At 39.4% G+C, this 21,341-nt stretch overlaps 1 protein-coding gene across 2 annotated transcripts in view; it reads left to right on the plus strand.

The window, feature by feature from the left end:
• The window catches only part of col14a1a (collagen, type XIV, alpha 1a), a 152,782-nt gene that overhangs the window by 92,253 nt on the left and 39,188 nt on the right, over positions 1 to 21,341 (plus strand). For both annotated transcript variants that reach the window (XM_074654161.1, XM_074654162.1), the window contains exons 28-36: positions 2,323 to 2,466; positions 2,879 to 3,043; positions 3,188 to 3,226; positions 3,439 to 3,577; positions 6,060 to 6,202; positions 7,817 to 7,926; positions 15,624 to 15,782; positions 18,513 to 18,590; positions 20,351 to 20,437. In XM_074654161.1, the coding sequence (XP_074510262.1) occupies positions 2,323 to 2,466; positions 2,879 to 3,043; positions 3,188 to 3,226; positions 3,439 to 3,577; positions 6,060 to 6,202; positions 7,817 to 7,926; positions 15,624 to 15,782; positions 18,513 to 18,590; positions 20,351 to 20,437 (1,064 nt within the window). The remainder of the gene's footprint in view (positions 1 to 2,322; positions 2,467 to 2,878; positions 3,044 to 3,187; positions 3,227 to 3,438; positions 3,578 to 6,059; positions 6,203 to 7,816; positions 7,927 to 15,623; positions 15,783 to 18,512; positions 18,591 to 20,350; positions 20,438 to 21,341) is intronic.

The following is a 21,341-nucleotide window of genomic DNA, read 5'->3' on the forward strand; positions in this document are numbered from 1 at the left end:
CAACACTTTACGGGCCAAGCACTACATCATTTGTCACCACTGACAGCTGTGTGAAAAAAAACAGGAGGAGGAGGAGGTGGTGATGTGGTCTGAGGGGTTTGATTTGGTCAGAAATTGGGAGACAGAGACACCATACAACTTAAAGGGCCATTTGATGCTATTGTTTTTATTGCAAAGTTCCCTGATACTCAGCACCTCTCTTAATAACTCAGACACTCAAGAGAGGAGAGAGTGTTAAAGGACAGAGGGAGTTAAGAGGATTAATGGCAGTGATTGTCCTTTTAATTATATAAAGGTCAGGTGGAGATGAGTAGATGATCTTTTTGAAGTATTAATGCAAATCGTGATGGACAGTATGCAAAAACTGGCATTAAATAAAAATGACCTACCTGTGTGTGGTTATAATCGGAGGACTGTGCTCATCGGTTGCACAAAGTGAGTATATTTTCACACACATTGTTGCCCATATTCAGTATGTGTGACGTCTTTAACAGCTTTGATCATTTAAAGCCATGAAGGACAACAGCATGTCAATTTCTCCTGTTATTATAAGTGACTATACCTTGTAATTTGTGGCTGAATAACAATAATGACCATCCTTCATCTGTTTAGGGTTCATGTTTCAACAGTAGTCAAGGTCACTTCACTTTGTCTTTTGTCTTCACGCCGTCTGAAGCAAAATAGATCAATAGAAGTATAATAAAAATACAGTCTAATTGAGCACAATGCTTTTGACCTTTAACCTTGCTAATGACCTGACTTGTTTTGTATTTTACAGAACTTCACGTATTTTGTGTTGTTTTGAAACACAGTGATATATAAGGCTTCATTAAATCCGCTGATACCACGGCTGCTTTGTTGTGGCCGCCTTTTAAAGCTGTCTAGACAGATTTTTGTGACTGATTAAATCCATTAGCGGGTGGCATGCACACTGTCAAAGGTTCATCTAATTTTAACTTTTTGACGGACTGGATTTTGACATTTCCATCTTTGTCTCATCTCTTAGTGTTCAGGTCTCATTGAAATACATCGGACATTGTCGGCCTTCTGGCACATTTTAAATGCTAATGGAAACTCTGCCTGAATCTGGTTGCATGAGCTTTTAGGTCACTTATTGTCGTGTCATAATTATGGGCTTGAAATGTATTTTATTAATGTCGGTGGAAGAATAAAGAATACTTTTTCGAATTAGCAAGTACATTAAAATTTTAGGAAAGGTCACAAGCATTCACACCCGTACTCCAGGTGGAGGAGAGGATTTCTTTTAGACTGTTAATGAAGACATCCGGGCTTTCAATAAGTTTGGTTTGCCAAGCATTTATACTTTTGTTCCAAAATGTTGTATCAATGAAGAAATGAAGCTTCATATCATGGTGCTAAGAGTGGTGTAAAGAGGGTCTAAGCACCACATAAAGGAACATACTAGTGGTTTTGCATTTTTATTTTTTACTATGAATGTATGTGTTGTATTGCTGCTGTACTGTTTCATGTTTTTATTGTGCTATTCCTTCAAGGCAGCTATTTGTTAACATTAATTTCACTACAACATGAGAACAGTTTTGCAGAGACTTGAAAATGTTAGATAATCACAAAAAAATCACATAGCAGCATTTATTTTTCTCAGAGTTGCTATAGTTTAGTCAAAGACACTTCATGGAATTGACCATTTGTAGCAAATGTTTATAGAGATTTGGCAGAAAAGGCTCTGCTGTTTGAGGGAGCTCTCAAACAATCTGAGCAGCAACGAGGATCCTGCTGAGAGAGCTAATCCTCCCTTAATAAACATACATGAACATTAAATCTTAGTTAAATCAACAATACGAAATATCACATAAGGAGGAGGTTGGTGGAGGGAGCTGTGTCAGCAAATGGTGCAGGCATGAACGTAATCAGCAGAGTAACAGTGAGAAGTTTCAGGGTTAAATGTCTGCTGTGCACAGACATGAATATGATTGGACGTTACCAGCCACACAGCTGTGAATGAGCCAATGATTGTGAAGTGTATTGGAAATGATGATGCCAATCAGATATTACAAGTGTATAGCTTCAGTGCTTTGCTTGAACTAACACTATGCTTCGTATGTATAACATAGCTAAATACTGACAAAAAAAGCATACACAATGTGTACTGTGATTAATTATCTGATTTAACTTCATTTTACAGTTTTACACAAATTAACAGACTTGGAAAGTAGAAATAAACACAACATCTTCAAAAAACAGATGGCATAAATGTCAAATAGAAATGCATACATGGGCTAAAACATGCAGAAATACTGGTATGGTTGCCAAATAAAGAGGTTTCCCTTTGACTTCCGTCAGGTCGGGCCATCAAACATGTGAAGGAGTCTATTTTCACCCCAGAGGCCGGAGCTAGACGGGGCGTTCCTAAGGTCCTGGTTGTTCTCACTGATGGACGTTCGCAAGATGATGTCAACAAAGTGTCCAAGGAGATGCAGATGGACGGTTGGTGTTTTATAGACCATTCACAGAAATAAAACCATTGGTAGTTTGTTAAAGTTCTGAAAAAAAGTGATTGACACTTGATGTACAGTATGTGATTCATTGACGGGCAACGTGTTTCCGTTCACATATTTTTATTCACATTTTGAAGTATCTCATTAAAAAAGCCGTATAGAAACGGCAAAATTCAATAAAACTTCCTCAATTGCAAAAACATTTTTTAATGCTTGCTTGGGGTGGTTTTGCCTTTGGATGTTTTATGTACTGTATGTCACATTTTACTGTTATAGGCTATCAGACTCTTCAACCATTGGTTTGAAACCCATAAATCCAACAATGTGTTACATTACTCCACTTAATCCTTTCCACTGACTTTAAACTTGTAACGAGTTCTCTTGTTTGACTCCATTCTCAGGCTATATCATCTTTGCCATTGGCTTTGCGGATGCGGACTATGGGGAGCTGGTGAATATTGCCAGCAAGCCCAGCGATAGACACGTGTTCTTCGTGGACGATTTGGACGCTGTGAAGAAAATAGAAGAACAGCTCATTACTTTTGTCTGCGAGGCTGCCACCGCCAGTGAGTAACACACATTGTGTTTAAAACACAAAGGATAAGAGAACCAGATGGGAAAAGTCAAGAAAGGACTCTAAAAAAGGCTGAAGAAAATAAGAGAATTAGAAAAATGAAAGATGAACTAACAGACTCTTTTCTGTGTTTCAGCTTGTCCGTCTGTTTTGATGAGTGGTAACACAATGGCAGGTAAGGAAAAATACATAACATACTGTACAACAACGGTCACACAGGTCCAACCAGTGCATCAAACCTTGATAAAAAAGACAATTATGATGATGGTAATAACATAATGAGGGTGCAGTGTGGTGGCGGTAATGATTGTAATTACAGTGATCACATTGAGGAGGAGGATGTTGATCGTGATGAGGATGAAGGTAATGATGATTTGTCTGTTGCAGGTTTCCGTATGATGGAGAAGTTTGGCCTCGTAGAGAAGGAGTACAGCACCATACCTGGAGTTTCTCTGGAGCCGGGTTCATTCAACAGCTTCCCCTGTTACAGATTACACCGTGACGCCCTGGTGTCACAGCCCACCAAGTGAGTATGTCCACTGAAAACATGGTTTACAGTACATGTTAAACTGACTTCTATTTAGAAAAGCACTCTTTAAATCGTGCTCTAGAAATTCTGTTTCAGTTTGCAAGCAAAAAAAACTGTGCATCATAGCTGTCATCTGATGAGTTGGATTTTCACGGGTTACTGTGCTTCATTACACCTCCATTCTCTCGCCTCCTACTCTTCATAGTCACTTTGTGTTCTGTTATAAACGAACACACTATTTAGCTGTTCTCATTGATGTTTTTTTCTTTTTTTCTGTTATCCAAAAACCTGTTTACCAACGGTAATCCCGAAGCAGGCAAAGAAACCATTGATCAGGTCACTGTTTTACATTCACAGACTTGCCTTACATCGGAATACGAAATAAGTGGCCGACAGAGTTGGAGGTGACGGTTTGTTCAGTGACAGGTTTATTTGTTCATCAAGATCACTGTTGAAGAGACGCCTGTGAACACATAACAAATACAAGAGGTTATAAATAAGATGAATCAGTCTCACAAAAGAATCATCACAACACACGGACACATTCATTTATAAATCACAAATATAATCAAAAGTGGTCACCATTTATTTTTCTTTCTCTAAGACATACATCTTCTTTTATACAGTTCATGCTCAATCCAGGTAACAACTCTTTAACGTAAAACTTCTCCTGTGTTTCATAAGAGATATTTTGATCCTATACTCCGCTGTTTATCCATCTATGTTTGCTTGCTAAGCGACTCTCCCTTCTTCCTCCGGACATGGGGAGTGGTGACTGTCAGTGGAACACAAACACCAGAGGACTTTGAATTATCAGCCAGCAGTTCACACAAGGTCCTACAGCTATTTAACAGTCCTGCTAATGAAAATCTCCCAACTTTCTGGTTTAAAATCAAACCACTTGGCAGCAAACATGAAAGAAAATGTGTCAAAGATCTTTCCTTTATCTTTGTTTTGGACTATCTTTTAGGACACAAGGGTTCAAGTCCCACTCATAACACCTGGGCTGTCTTATATCTGCTAGTACTTGCCCCCAATGCTAATAACCACAAATAGTGGTCTTGAAGATTGTAGAATTTGAGCCTGTCACTGTCATTGTAGAAATAATATTAAAGAAAGACTATATTTCCATATGTGGTTGCCAGAGTCTAGATGGCACACATTTATCTGGTGAATTAATGTAAATACACTGTATGTTTCTGTAAGATAGTTTGTTTTAAAACTTTTTTCAAAACTTAGAAGCATTTTTAATCGCGGAATTTCTGCAATAAAAAGGAGCAGATTATGAAAGTAATATTTGAAACATGCAGTTTCCACTAATCCCTGCAATTCCTACTGCCAATTAACACAAAAAGCAAACGCAAATTGGCAGTTTCATTCTCTTTTAGGGCCTCAAAGCTCAACTATATGATGTTTTTTTCTTTTTAAATAATCACAACCTGTACAAACTGTATCTCCGGTGTCACGTATAAAAATTGTCATAGCATTTCACCAGCTACTGCGAGGCTCCACAGTATATCCAAAAAGCAAAACACATACTGTAGATAGGTACACTAATTAACATTTACTGCACATTTAATGCCCTGTAGTTTCCCATTGAACAGACTCTGTGTGTGTCCCGACCAGAGCAACAGAGAAACTGCCGCAAATATATACTCAGGCTATGATTGATGGTCTGCTTCCCACATATGGAAATACACTGAAGATCCTACTGTATATCTCTTTGAATAGTTTTTACTTTTCATTGCTCACACAGTTACACACTTATAGGAGCTATTATAGCATCTATTGTGATTAGACCATGCCCAATCGGTAAGTATCAATAAAAGATTAAAGGTCATGTCTTCAGGTTTGATTAGGATTTCATCTTGTGCATTTCAAATGGGTTTCAAATTGCAGATATAGACCATGACCACAAGTAATTTCGAGGATTCCCAGCTGGAAACAAATGAACCGAAAAATGTCTCTTCGCTTGCAGGTGCAGGTTAGAGGTGTTAACATTTACCTAGTATAAAACTCATGCATACGAACACTTATAGGTAGGGTTCAATGGCTTCAAATGTGGTCCCGTAATATCTTTCTTTCTCTGAAGTTGTCATATTGGAGCTTTTTTTTCCTTAGTTTTTGCCGTAGAGCAGCTTTAACTACAGCCTCCTGCTCTGTGATTGTTCAGTTTGTGAAAAGTGACAATGACGAGCCCTCTGAAAAGTCGAAGCTGAGATAATTTTAACCTGAAGTGCTCGAAGGCAGCTGCACAAAAAAGGCTCGGCTCTGAGATCAAAAAGAAGCTGGCACTCGAAGACAGTCTAAGGCAGCTGAAAGCACTCTAAAAGCATTCACAAGAGCTGAAAAGAGACAATGGCACTTTGAAAAAGACACCTAGTGGATACTTGCCTTGGGGGCACAACTATGCTCACTATCTACCTGTGTCTGTGTGTGTGCGTGTGTGTGTTTGCCTGTTCTTTCATGTGTGTACCAGGTACCTCCACCCTGAAGGTTTACCGTCGGACTACACCATTTCTATGATGCTCCGCCTACTTCCTGAGACCCCGCAGGAGCCCTTTGCATTGTGGGAAATCCTCAACAATGACAACGAGCCATTGGTGGGACTAATCCTGGACAGTAAGTTTGAATCACTTGTGTTGTTGCTTATCATTTCTTTGTCTCACCTGCATCATAACACATCGCAGTTTGACAAACTCAAACAGGAGACGTGTGCTGAAGCTCCTGCAGTCCCACTGACTCCAAATAATCTGCAAGAGTGCATAATGCAGCAGATTTTTCAAAGTGCTGCCGGAGATAAAACACTACTTTTAAAATCCAATATAATGTACCTTCAAATGTGCAACGTTTTCATCTAACCTTTCGATCCTCAATCATTGTTGAGAGATGACAGAGCACTTCTGTTTGCGGAAGGCTTCCTTTATTTACCCTGTCTTGAATGGGATTACTCTGGGAAAGCACCACAACCTCCGTTTTAGAGGTGCTGATCCTTGTGTGCTTTTGAGTTTCTAAGTAGAGATCACAATTTCATATAAAGCCAGTATTTTTGAGGCCAAAGCAGATGGGATGATGGTGTCATAAGATTGACCATGGGGCAGTGGCTCTGTTTGTATCCGACTGTGATAAGCGATGTTACAGAAACACTGCACACTGGGTGAACACACCCCAGGCGTCAACCTTTAGAGGGGTTTCGGACACTGACTTGGAGGAGACCCAGGGCAGACCTCTGACCTGCTGGGGAGATTATATTACCAGCTGGATTGGAGGATTTTAGGAACCCCAGGAGTAGCTGGAGGAAGTTGCAGGGGAAAAGTCATTTTGTTTGGTTCTGCTTTCCTTGTTGACCCTGATGCAGCTAAGCAGCAAGAAAAGGGTGAAAACATTGAATCGTGATTTTGGGTATATAGTATAGTTGGCTGTTCAGAAGAATCCTGAACTTGTGGAGAAATGATACATGGGCTGAAATTTAAGACAAAAGCAAGGAAACTTGTTGATGATGGCATAGCACACTTGTAATGAAAATAGCCACAACCGTTGACTACTGTCCAGTAAATTGGTCCAGAGGTTTGAAATAAGCTCACAGTCATTTAACAAAAGTTGTACCACCATTATTTGTACTTTTTGTGCCATGTCAGAGATTATACAGCAACAAAGTAATCAGCACACAGTGATCCAATGACTCAATTTTCTGCTTTGCACATTTTATTTTACAGAGACCGAAGCAATAGTGTGACAATCTCAGAGCTTAGATTTCATTGACATGGTCTGATTGCCTCTAATATCACATATATTATTAGAATAATAGGTAGGATGTTATAGTCTTGCACTCTAAAAAAGAAGAAAAAAAGGAACTTGATACAAAATGATATTACAAGGTTTTGCTAATTAACGACGACAGGGATCTTATGCCTATATCACAATGAAATGGAATTATTACATTTATCAGTCAAAATGACATCTGATGAAGTTTGTATTCTTTCAACGGTAAAATGAATCTAATTTTCTGAATGCAGACAAACAGCAGAGTAACGCAAAGATCAAGTTGTTCGTTGCTAATATTGTCCAGTCCATGTAAGTTCACTGTTGTAACAAACCAGATCTTTATTGGAGTCTGTTAACAGGAGACACGAGACAATAGTGTGTACAAAAAAAAAAGTTTCTACTTGATGTGAACATCAACCTTTTCTATCTTTCCTCACCGCCTACTCTGTTTATCTTTCTGTCCTCTTACAGACTCTGGAAAGACCTTGACGTTCTTCAACTATGACTACAAAGGAGACTTCCAGACCGTCACCTTTGAAGGAACTGAAATCAAAAAAATCTTCCATGGCAGCTTCCACAAGGTTAGTCTCTAACATATGTGGGCTAAAAAAATACTATAAAGGAAAAAAAAATACATTAGCATCTAGTTTTGTGCTGATACGATTGCTTCTGTTTCATATCATTATTATATAGGTAGAGGTTTTGAGCTGTTGGTCAGAATATGTAAGCAGTTTTAAAGAAAACCCATTGTAATGTAATAACTGTATTGTAAAAAGTGTAATACCAGTCTGTTCTCCTGGGTTGTTAAAGTCCATTAGAACTTGAACCACTTCAACGGCAATCATTTTGATTAAAAAATCAGGTGGTAGTTTTTCAAACAAATGCCGAGCAGGAAGCTTTCTGACACGCCACTGAGAAAGAGTAAAAATAAGGGAGATAGACTATATTTTGATGTTTTTGAAGTGCTGGAGCCTGTTGGGTGGTTTTCCAGTGGTTCTCGGGCTGGATTTTTCCTCTTGACCCGTCAACACCGCTTTGATGAGTGTGTGTGTGCAGGTGATGATAGCCCTCCTCCCTCTTCTGTCTCTCTCTCTCCCACGCTCCACTGCTCTCTCTACACTCATTTTATTATTTTTTAAACTAGTGGAGTGTATGGAGTGGGATTGAAACTGCACATTTCATCACCCTTCAAGACCTCATCTGTGGTTTCCCATGATGAAGTTATAGGGGATATTTGTCATTAGTTTTGACAGTTTCTTATTTACTGGTCAGTAGAATAATTAATGATCCCATAGCCCTTTTGCCAAAATGTAATCAATGCCACATACATGACATGTATGTACAACAGTCACATTACACAATATAGATCAGGTTTTGATTGCCACAGAATTTATTGCATCTACAGACACACTGTACGGACATCATTACAAAAGGCAACAATCTGTGGTAGGTTTGGTTCTTTCCATGGTTTTGTTATTACTATACTTTTCCCTGGTGACCTCAGACTGGACCACCAGAGAAGATTAGGGCTGCAACTAATGATTATTTTCATTGTCGATTAATCTGCTGATTATTTTCTTGATTAATTGATTCATTGTTTGGTCTATAAAATGTCAGAAATTGGTGAAAAATGTCATACAGTGTTTACCCAAAGCCCAAGATGACGTCCTCAAATGTCTTATTTTGTCCACAACTCAAAGATATTCAGTTTACTGTCATAGAGGAGTGAAGAAAACAGATAATTTTCACATTTAAGAAGCTGGAATCAGAGAATTTTGACTTTTTTTTCTTTAAAATGTACTCATACTAATTATACGATTATCAAAAACAATCATCGTAAAAAAAAAATAATCAGTAGTTGGCGATTAATTTAATAGTTGACAACTAATCGATTAATCTTTAAAGCTCTAGAGAAGATATTAGTTTGTCCTCCCAACTGATTCTCTGACAAAGACATTTTATATTTCCCTCAATCACTGGGACTTTGTCCAAAAATATGTATGTAAATTATGTTGTGTCAAATTAGTCAGGCTGAATGGAAGTGGCAAATTTTTATGACATTCCTTCAATAAAAGCCAATTTTCTGCTCACTTGAGACGAGAAAGGGTTTTGTGAAAAAATAAATGATGGAATAAATAGGAATGCAAATGCCTCAACTGAATAAATAATGACATTGGTTTGGCCTCAACAGGCCCAGTGAATGACAAATTCACATTGCAAAACACTTCGGCATGTAATATCCACATTAGCCGAAACAAAATAATAACAACTTGCAGAATAATGATCAATTCTTTTGTCTTAGCGGACGTGTTCTTTGAATTAACCAAACTGTTCAGGAGGCGTTTTTCAGCAGGGCTGATGGAAATGGACGTGTATTATTTTGTTTCATTTTAAAGAGTGTTTGACAAATGGATGGAAACATAACTTGAACATTAGTGGAGTCCAGTCTTTATAGACAATATTTTCTTGCTGTAGAGCAGCTGTTGTGTACTTTATTTCCTGTAGCTCTTGCTGAAAACAGACCAACACCAGCCCACCAGCTCTCTGCCTTTCTTAATCTCAATTCTCAAAATGTCAGGGAGTAGCTGTCCATCATTCTCTCTGCCTTTTTGTCTTCTCCATTGTTTTCCGTCTGTCTGCTGGAGAACATGACAATGTTGAGAGAGGGAACAGATGCAGAAGACTGCCTGGCCAGAGGAAGTGTTCGTCTCCGCTTAGACAGGATGACAAGTGAATAAGAGGAGCGTCCGTGTGCGTGTGCATGTTTGTGTGTTGGTTATAAAGGGATTACCATATGAAGACACCTTGTGTGAAAGCAGGAATACCCAGCAGGATCTGTCACCGCTCAGCGAAGCGCACACACAGACACACAAACTGAGAGATTACAGAAAACAGAAAAGAGCAGAGGAAGAAATAAATTTGACATTGAGCTTGAGACACAAAGAGGAATACAGACAGAAAAATACAGAGACAAACAGAGAGTCGGTAGACATAGAAAGTAGAAGTGAAATCCATCTTCAGTATAACTCACATATTGCTCAGAGCCATAATTTACTCCACAAGTGTATAAACACCATTTCTGTATCTCTCAAAATGATTAAAGACCTCACATTAAAAATATTAGAGAGCACTTAAAGCTGTCCTTGTGCGCTGTAAAAATTTACACCCCACCCAGGACATTTGCACCAGTGCTTCTGGAGCTTTCTAGCAGTAATCCACAGTGTTTCACAGAGTGAGATTCAAAATTCACAGCTTATTATTTCGCCAATAAATTATTATTATAAAGCTGTTTCCACCAATGTTGGAAGCTTCTTGGAGAGGAGAAGAAGTGATAATGGAGAAACAAGAGCAGCAACTATAAATAAATGTGTTGTGTCTGAGGGAGGGCGAGATTTGGGACGACTGAAGCTTTGTAGAAGGAAAAGAAGAGACAAAGTAATATGGTGGTTGGATCAGCTTGATGATTAATCCAGATAGATGCACACATTGCAAAGTGAAATGTGTAAAATGTGTGCCTTTGGAATATTTTTATGAGGTCAACCTCAAACGTTTTTGTCAAATTTTGTAACTGAGCTTGTTTGTATTCAACTGCAATTTCATTATGATAAGAAAGGACAATAAACTTGTCCAGTTTATTTGGATTTGGGCTTCAGGAGACGGATGAGGTGGGAGGAATTAGACAGTGACAAAATACTGAAGGTATATACTGGATCACTGGGAGGGAAATACTGTACATGAGCTGAATTAATATTTTTCTTGGGGCGTGGCGGTTATATGGCGTGCGCTTGTTTTTTTTATTGTGTCATGCGACTTGTTGCCGGGAGACAACGGTAGAAAAGTCTCACAGAAAGGAGTGAGAATTGGAGAGAGGAGTGCTGTCAGATCTTGTTGTGTTGGAGTCTGTTGGAGTACAGAAAGCATAGTGCTTATCTAAATGATTTTCAATGTCATGGCTGAATATTTTAGATGAGTTCAACAATGTGGATGAGGCCGTCAGACAGAACACCTTTTGCAGGTGGTAAACCGAGGTGCACCGAACCATGAACTGTACGCGACCTAAATAGTATAATAATAGACGAAAATCCCACTTTTCATGCAGTAAGAATGTTGTCAGACACTTATAATAACAATGTGAACCTGTCAGTGGCAAAAACAAGCACTTTTAGTGGACGTACATTGACTGTGTGCAATTGCCTGATAGGATTACATTACAGCCCGTTGGCTGCAGCGTTCTCCCTCAATACTGGACCAAATTTTAAAAATGTTGTCCTCATAAGACACTTAGACACAAAAAGATGGGAAAATACGGTCCAGGTTGAAAAAATTCCCTTTACTAGGAAGTCAGAAAAACGCAGGCAGAAGAAGCAAACTTAGTTTAAAAGTTAAAAGAGCAGTTTATGGATAATTAGTTTTATCCACTGAATTGAAAGCAGCATTTTAGGGTCGATTGCGCAAATATTGCTGACTAGAGAGGACAGGAAATGAGAAAACTCTCATTGCCTGTGTGTGTGTGTACAATATGAGTAAGTGCAGACAGTACTGTACGTAACTGCATGGATGTAAACGCTCAAAATATACAGTATACATGCTCAAAAAAATCCTATAAGCTTTACAAGCAGCCATTCACATACAAAAAGCACAATGAATGCACACACACACGCTCACACACACACACTCTTTCAAGCATGCATAAGCAAGCATGCACACACACATTTTTAAGTGCAGGTCAGAGACGGCTGAGTCAGCAGAAATACTGATAGCCTCATCTACTTCAACCCACATTATCTCACACAGCATGTTTAAAAACTGCCATAACAATCTAAGTGTGTGAGTGTATATATTTGTCCGCGTGCCAATTTTCCAGTTCCATCATCATTATATCAGAGACACTTCTTCATTTAGTGTTTAGAAGTTACCAAGAGGTGAAATTAAGTTGCTGAGTCAACCTCATATTTCTTTATGTTTCTCCCCAGTTTCATCCTCCACTTCCACTCTCTTCTGCTCTTCTCTTCTTCCTTCTCCTCTTCTTTCATGTTTTGTTGTTAGGATGGTGATCATTGGAATACTTTACTTTATAAACTTTGCTCTTTCATCTCTTGGAGTCTGCCATAAAATATGCTTTCAAACACTTTGGTTTTAATTTTTCTTATTACGTAAAGCAATTATTCGTTGAACGATAAATGCGCCCAGACCATAAAACAAGTTGTCTAAAATTTTGCATTAAGAACACTTTTGTTTTTTCTCTTGCTATTGATTTTTTTTCCTAGTTTTGACATTTATATTCAGTAGAGATAATGTGATAGCTCAGCGTTTTGGGGGGTTTTGCTATCAAAGTACAACAGAGTTGTTATTCAATTTGCGAGATTATTAATATACAAAGTCATACTGTATGTGCAACATCACAAAGATAATGTTGCTCTGTCAGTGGTTTGGAAAATACAAAGTCATTTGTCAGAAAAAATGATAAGGAAAAAGAATTCTGATAAAGAAAAAATAAACATCTGCTGTCAGAGACGCAAACAAATGAGGTACTTTATATTCAAGAATGATACGGTTGATGTGTAAGACAGCAGTCACATTAGAAAATATTAGACTGTGTATGTCTGAGAGGCTAATTCATCTTGTGCTGGCAGTAGGATTATAAGAGCTGTGGATGGTTCCTGTAGTTTCCAGCCAGCCATCTGACCTGCCAGGAGCAGCACAGAGTGAAAAACATTATGCTACTCATAGTTTTTATATTCTATCCTCGTTTTTTTGTGGTCCGGGCTTTTTGTTTGTTTGTTTTGTTGGATTGAATAGGAAGTCAGACACACACGGGGAGAAGAAGCTAACTTTGTTTACACGTTAAAAGAGCAGTTTGTGGACAATTACTTAATAGCTGACTGGAGACACGTTCCCAAAATACAGAGGCTGCTTGTATCGTGTTCACAACCTGTAAATGTTCATATATGTGGAAATATGGTGTGAAAAAAATATGTCTATATGATGTTTTCATATGCATGTCAACTTTTAGTGTACAAAACATTTTTCAAAAGAAGTACATTTGACTTGCATGTACTGAAAACAAGTTATTTCCAAATATTAGCGATTAGAGTTCTGGGTATACTATGCTAACCTGTGAGAATGAAGCCCTCCAAAAAACAGTTTTGCAGTCTCTCCTGATGTCTGCTGCTATTTCATATAGCTCAAATGTGAGAACAGAGGAACGGTTCAAATAGTCAATTTTCAAGAATAAACTTCCTCCAGACTGAAAATAAGTCTGAGTCACTGCTGGAGTAAATGGAGGAACCAGATAGCCTGAAGCAGAGTGACTGCCATCTTTAACACACACACACACACGCACACACGCGCACACACACACGCACACACACACACACAGAAACATATACATTTATATACCTTAGACAATGCCCTAGGCCTTACCTGCAACCACTAAATGACACAAAATACCGACAAAATGCCTGCACCTTAGAGGATTTTCATCTTCTTTTATATCACACAAGTACAACACCCACCCACACACACACACACACACACACACATGCCACATGCCACATGCCCATTGAAGTGTGCAGAATGGAGGTTGAGAACAGAAAGTCATTATAAAGCAGCCGTCCAAGGAATGGGCCCTGACACTTGAATATGAACTTTGTGTAACTTCACGTCAGCTGCACCTTGTTACTGTATGTGCACGTGTAGAGTGTATACTGTACGCTGCACACATGCATTCGTGTTCCTATAACTTACAGTGGATCCATCCATCCATCTTCAACCGCTTATCCGGGATCGGGTCGCGGGGGCAACAGCTCCAGCAGGGGACCCCAAACTTCCCTTTCCCGGGCCACATTAACCAGCTCTGACTGGGGGATCCCGAGGCGTTCCCAGGCCAGAGTAGAGATATAATCTCTCCACCTAGTCCTGGGTCTTCCCCGTGGTCTCCTCCCAGCTGGTCGTGCCTGGAACACCTCCCAAGGGAGGCGCCCAGGAGGCATCCGTGCTAGATGCCCGAACCACCTCAACTGGCTCCTTTCGACGCAAAGGAGCAAGGACTCTACTCCGAGTCCCTCACGGATGACTGAGCTTCTTACCCTATCTCTAAGGGAGACGCCAGCCACCCTCCTGAGGAAACCCATTTCGGCCGCTTGCACCCGCGACCTCGTTCTTTCGGTCATGACCCAACCCTCATGACCATAGGTGAGAGTAGGAACGAAGATTGAACGGTAGATCGAGAGCTTTGCCTTCCGGCTCAGCTCTCTTTTCGTCACAACGGTGCGGTAAAGCGAATGCAATACCGCCCCTGCTGCTCCGATTCTCCGACCAATCTCACGTTCCATCGTCCCCTCACTCGCGAACAAGACCCCGAGATACTTAAACTCCTTCACTTGGGGTAAGGACTCATTCCCTACCCGGAGTAGGCAAACCACCGGTTTCCTGCTGAGAACCATGTGGATGTGTTTTTTTATTGAGGGTGTGAAAGAGTGATAGAAAACCTCCCATAATGGTGAAATACGTGGGTGCTAATAGTCTATTTTATTACTATCCTTCGCCAGGATGCAGCCCTCTTTGCTCATTAACCATGTGACCAGTTGAATTTCACAGTTCACGGCGCTGGCAGCGGTTTCCTCTAAGGAGGCAGTTTGAGCTCACAGGTACCCTGAATGGACGGGGCCAATTTGTGTGCTTACTGTAGATGCTTTTAACCTACGTTTATAAAAATCCCACACAAGGAAAGGAACCCATCGTCATTGTAATTAGTCAATGAAGAATAAATAAATAACAATTCAATAAATTTATACCTATGTATTTGTTACATTTTGTTTTACAAAGTTAGGAAAATAATGTTTAAGTTAAGCCTGATGTCGCCTTACACATACAAGAATGATCCCAGTCACTTCCTCACAGTGAGGCATACAGCTTATTAATTAAACACTGGTATCAGAACCAGTACTCGGTATTGGATCAGTACTCGGTATCGGCCGACACCCAAAGCCCAGTTATCGGTATCAGTAATGATCCAATCGGTGCATCCCTAGCTAAAATAATACAAACAGCCCATCTGTATCTCTTTGAACCATTGCTGTTTTATCATAATCTCAAGATGTGTGGCTCAAAACAAAAGACATTGTCACATGTTATCTGCTCCACAGGTGTTAGATGTAGCTGTAGTTTGGGAAATACTTCAATCTTATGCACCTTGTTCTCTCTCTCTCTCTCTCTCTCTCTCTCTCTCTCTCTCTCTCTCTCTCTCTCTCTCTCTCTCTCTCTCTCTCCCATACAGCTCCATGTAACCATCAGCAAGACGTTTGTGAAGGTGGTGTTAGATTGTTCTGTGGTCGGGGAGAAGTCCGTCAGTGCTGCTGGTAACATCACCACCGATGGAGTGGAGATCCTCGGGAGGATGGTTCAGTCCAGAGGCAGACGGGACAGCTCTGCTCCAGTCAGTATGAATTCTTGTCTGCATCATTGTTACGTGATAAGATTGCATACCTGTATGTTCAGGGTTCCCACTGATAGGTGTCCTCCAGACAGGAAGTATAAGAAGGTTATCAGGGCAGTAGTATATGGCAGGTTCGGGGTAATCAAGACATCTTCTAGTTAGAGCAACACGGCAGAATTTATTTCACAATCTGTTTCCACATATTCATTGAAATTAATACATGTCTTTAAATTTTCCTCCAACGGCAGGTCTTTATGGTTTATACCACAATTAAAGGGAGAATAAGAGAAATTCAGCTTAAATCAAACCTGGCTGTTATAATTGTCCCGTGTGCATTGATTATAATGATCGGTCAGCAACCACTGTGGCCTATAATATCCAATAGCCATTAATATCCCAAAACATTTTAGTGAGTCACTCAGGACGAGTTTGTTTTATTTATTGCAAATGGAAATGTACAAAGTGCTTTACATATACTTTGTTAGCTGTGCCCTACCCATTAAGTAACCCAAGCACTCGAAAACCTTTTGGCACCCGCAGGCAGGAGAGAAGGTGAGATATCCTGTGCTTCTGGGAGTACTGTAAATTTATGCTTCTTAGCTGATCCAAGGAAAATTATCAGCTGGAAAATGCTGCATGAAGAAGTTTTAATGAAGGGAAATAAAGAAAACAGGTGACATTTTCTTCACTTAACACCAGATTGTCTTTCGCTGGCTGGTAATGGTTATTGATTCAAAAATATGTTGTGCCTGTCATGTTTGGAAAGGTCTTTGCAGAAAGTAATCTGTGAGAAAATGAAACCATAACGGTAGCTTTGCTTGACGTCAGTTTATTCTATTTTACCGTCTGTAAGTCTTTAATTGAATAACGACTTTGTTTTTTGTTGTGCCCGTTTAAAATAACAGCTGAGTCTGTGGATTTTCAGATTGATTTAGAGGATTACAAAAGTGAGAGTACATCAGCATGAATAAATTAAATCATATAATGACAATCGGGACTTTTTTCATTATAAAATTTCAGTCAGCAATTCTATGAATCTGGGTCAAAACCCCAAACTGATCACAGTAAGTCTGTATCTTTTGGGTCTCAACGTTAGTTGTAGTTTGACTGAGACGGCCCGGCTTTTTTAAATTTAAGACCAACTGTGGTGCCATAATAGAAGGACGATAATCACCAGGATAAGACTGTTTCAAACTGGCTGCCGGGCATGACTTTACTCTCTAGGAATTAAAACATTTAACTCAAATTTCCATTTATTGTCATACATTTTTAGATATGACATTTGACAGAGATGAACTGACAGAGTCCACTGGCTGCATTTAAACTTGGAACTTCTGCACCTTTCTAAACTAAGGCCAACATGGACTTATCTGTACTTAAGTGACGATGAAACTTTACTAACCCAGGTACATTGCAGTTTTTTTGTCCTTATTACAACAATAAAAAGACAATATTCCTGCTAAGCTGTTTACATATTCCATATGCAGCCGTGCCTACTCCAATTAACGTAACCGGTGGCGGTCTTGTTCGACCGTGCGAACACAGCCGCCCTCTTTCATACAACCACCTTCTTGAAAAGGTCAGCGTTGCGATATCTGCGCATATCCAAAAACCTTTTGATATCCAAGTCTTCCATAATGTTTAAAAGTAGGTGCGTTTCTCTTTACGACCAGAAATGTGATATTTTCTGTTGGGCATGCATCTCTGCAAACTGTCGGCTAGTTGATTTGTGTACAACGCACAGAGCTGGCAGTAAACAGGCAAGAGGTTGTGTGTCACAAACTGACGTAAAAAATACAATTGAGAGGTATATTTTGAATGCGCTGTATACCTGTCCAAAGAATGCTCCTAAAACCTGAATAAAATCGGCATGACCACGTCTTTATCGGAAAATGTTTCATTCAGAATAGGCCTAATTCAGAATATCCAAACGGAATATGCTGTGACCCGACTCAAATTCAGAATATTGTCATATTCAGCATAGTAGTGGATTATTAGTGTGCATGTTAATGTAGTCACTGTTTCCATATAGAAGCCTTCTCTTATATTATAATTGTGTAACTGAAACAAACAGTTATCGCCCAGTTTTCCACTAGTCGCCAGAATCTCATCAGGACTGCAATCATGTGTTTCCTAGATAAAACAGTCTCACAGTCATTAAGTCTAAATGGGAGTTTTCCATAGTTTACATTGAGTCTGGGATGTATATGTGTATTACATTTGATATAGATCTGTGTTGAAGGTTTGGGTAATGAAACGGCGGGTTTCTGGATGGTTAGAAATGTAGATATAAGAAACTGCTCTGATGAAATGAATGAAAAACTGTATATGTCAGCGGGCTATTTCTTCATGGGTGATGATAAACTTTGAATCAGACACAAGCCCATGACCTAATTTATAGCCCGTTCTATAGTTTAAGACTAGTGGAGCCTCCCTAACATTAATTTTATTTGTTGAAGTTATCAGCAAGACTTCACATATCTCCCAGGACTTTTCAGCTGCTCATTAGAGCAGCCAAGCTGTCCGTGTTCTTGTTTCTTATCGACACAGAAACACCACAAAACCACATCATTTCAAAACACCACGGTTAATATTCCATTTGTAATGCTGCCTCTGTTTTACTTCTACATTTTGAAACGTGTTAACTGATAATATTGTAATTGCAGGATTAATGGAATTGGTTTGTCTGTGTGTAAGTGTACTAATGCATGTGTGTGTGTGTATTTACAGTTCCAGCTCCAGATGTTTGACATCATCTGCAGTACATCCTGGGCGAGTAGAGATAAGTGCTGCGAGCTGCCAGCATTGGTAAGAAACTTAACACATGCATACACTTTCTCTCACACACACACACACACGCACACACATACGCACGCACGCACGCACACACACACACACACACGCACACGCACACACACACACACACACATGCCCACACACTTTAATATGTCGTTTTACTGCCTCCCCTCTCTGAGTGTGCAGTAGTTTAGGGCTTTGAATATTACAGCCTTAGATATTAGAGTGATAATTGTGGTTACAGTTATATGAAACCAGAATGATAAAGCCAGAATTAAAACCAAATTACTTGTAATCTGTATGAATGGCTGTTAGCACTGGCAAAGAAATCTCGTCGCTAGTAGTGCCTGTGGTCAGGTGCGTAATTTCATTTATGTGATCGAAATGCACCTAATGACCAATGTTGTCTGAGCGTGCCTGTAGAAGAGCACAAATTTTCAATTAACACCCCAGGCATAATGTATACCAACACCACATACAGATAGGTACACCTCTGAAATCTGTTAAAATCCATCAAAGCAATGTTTTTGAGACTCTTTTATTGACAATCGGAGCGATCAGAAAAGTTTTGATTCAATTTTGTGTTAAGTGTTCGGACAGTTATTGATAGTATTGAATTTTTCGTCCACCCCACATACACGAGGGTCCCATTATATTAGAAACACCACCGGTATAACACAATCCCATAAACTCTGTATAATTGTAACTTTCATCTTGGGCTGTCAAAGTTAACGCGATAACGCAAATTCGTTATAACGCCACTAATTTCTTTAACGCATTAAAGCAACTTGCGATTTTTAGGTTGTAGCGGGCTCAGTTTACAGATGCTATGATACCAGTTTCAGATACTGGTATCATATTAAAGTAAAAAACCTAAGGAATCCATCAGTACCAACCATGTCATACTGGCTTGCTGCAAAGGAGGCTAAATAACGCTCCAAACTTCCCCGCCTAAATTTTGGTGGGGAAAAACTGTCATGGCCATTTTCAAAGGGGTCCCCTTTTCTCTGACCTCCAGATATGTGAATAAAAATGGGTTCTGTGGGTACCCACGAGTCTCCCCTTTACAGACATGCCCACTTTATGATAATCACATGCAGTTTGGGGCAAGTCATAGTCAAGTCAGCACACTGACACACTGACACACTGACAGCTGTTGTTGCCTGTTGGGCTGCAGTTTGCCATGTTATGATTTGAGCATATTTTTCTATGCTAAATGCAGTACCTGTGAGGGTTTCTGGACACTATTTGTCATTGTTGTGTGTTGTTAATTGATTTCCAATAATAAATATGTACATACATTTGCATAAAGCAAGCATGTTGGCCCACTCCCATGTTGATAAGAGTATGAAGTACTGGACAAATCTCCCTTTAAGGTACATTTTGAACAAATAAAAAATGTGCGATTAATTTGGGATTAATCTATTAACTATGGACAATCATGCAATTAATCACAATTAAATATTTGAATCAATTGACAGCCCTACTTTCAACACAAGTGCAGTTTCTTAAAGTGTTGTTTTGATCAAATAGTTATTAGTAGTCAAGCGGACCAAGCAAACATTGATTTGTTTTGTACGGCCAGCTCAGACAGTGGGAGTCAAAGACCTGATCCAGAGACCTGAACGATGAGCATGTCTTACCATCATTATCTTGTTTGCTGGCAAGCTCTAGGTGTATGTAGGTGAAGTTTTAAATGATGCAGCTCATGTCTTGCCTGAATACAGATCAAGTGCACTGTACGACTGTACGTTGTATTTATGTGTTTTCAGAGAGTTGAGGAGCAGTGCCCCTCCATGCCTCATGCCTGTACCTGCTCTCAGGACAGCAAAGGACCTCCAGGACCTTCCGGACCCCCAGTAAGAACTCACTCATTCATTCATTCATTCATTCATTCGGTTATTTATTCTTTCAATCTTGTGCCCAATCCAGTACAATGACCATCTTTTTCAGTGTATTTTTCTATCATTCATCAGATGATCTGTGTGGAAGTCTTTATAAATGGTTCCTTCCTTCTCTCTGCTTTTGTTTGTTCTGCTCTGTCTCTTTTATATACTGTTATTTATGGTACAAATATCTCAATGCATTCATTAACTGACTTTTATTTACTTCAGTTATTCACTGTCTTGATTTTCATTAAAAAGTTTGTATTTATTCCAGAAGTGTTTATACTCTCAATAGTGACATGAAATCAATGTAATCCAGCTCAGTTCAGGGGGGATTTGGGGTAAGCTGATCTGCGAATATAAAAAAGAAAACATAGAAACATAATTTATTCACACAATCCAAAAATACAAAATATGATAGTGTAAAGATTTTTTTTTTTATAAAGTTGAAAGATACAAAAGTTAATGGCAGTGACTAATCTACACCTGACCAACAGTGTCCATCACCACAAAGTCACACTATATCAAAAAGGTCAAGTGCATTTATAAGCAATCTATTTATTATTCATACACAGTTAGTCGCTTGGCTGAAGACTTATTAATGATTTTAATGAAACCTGTGAAATGTAGAATTGCAAATCATGGAGCGTTTTCATTGTGGTGGCAGTATGTTAGAGAGAGAGAGCAGGGATAAGCTTGTGGAGAAGCTGTATTCCTCTCACGTAGTAGCAGGTAAAACCTGATAGAGGCTGAGAGATGAGAGCAAGTAAATGAGCTCATTTACAGCCGGAGACTTTTGTCTATATTCTCTCTTCTTTTTCTCTCTCTCTCTATCTCCCACTCTGCATTTTCCATTCCTCTCGCTCTCCTTTCCCCT

The sequence above is a fragment of the Sebastes fasciatus genome, chromosome 12, assembly GCF_043250625.1.
Source record: "Sebastes fasciatus isolate fSebFas1 chromosome 12, fSebFas1.pri, whole genome shotgun sequence".
In the NCBI taxonomy this organism is placed as follows: domain Eukaryota; kingdom Metazoa; phylum Chordata; class Actinopteri; order Perciformes; family Sebastidae; genus Sebastes; species Sebastes fasciatus.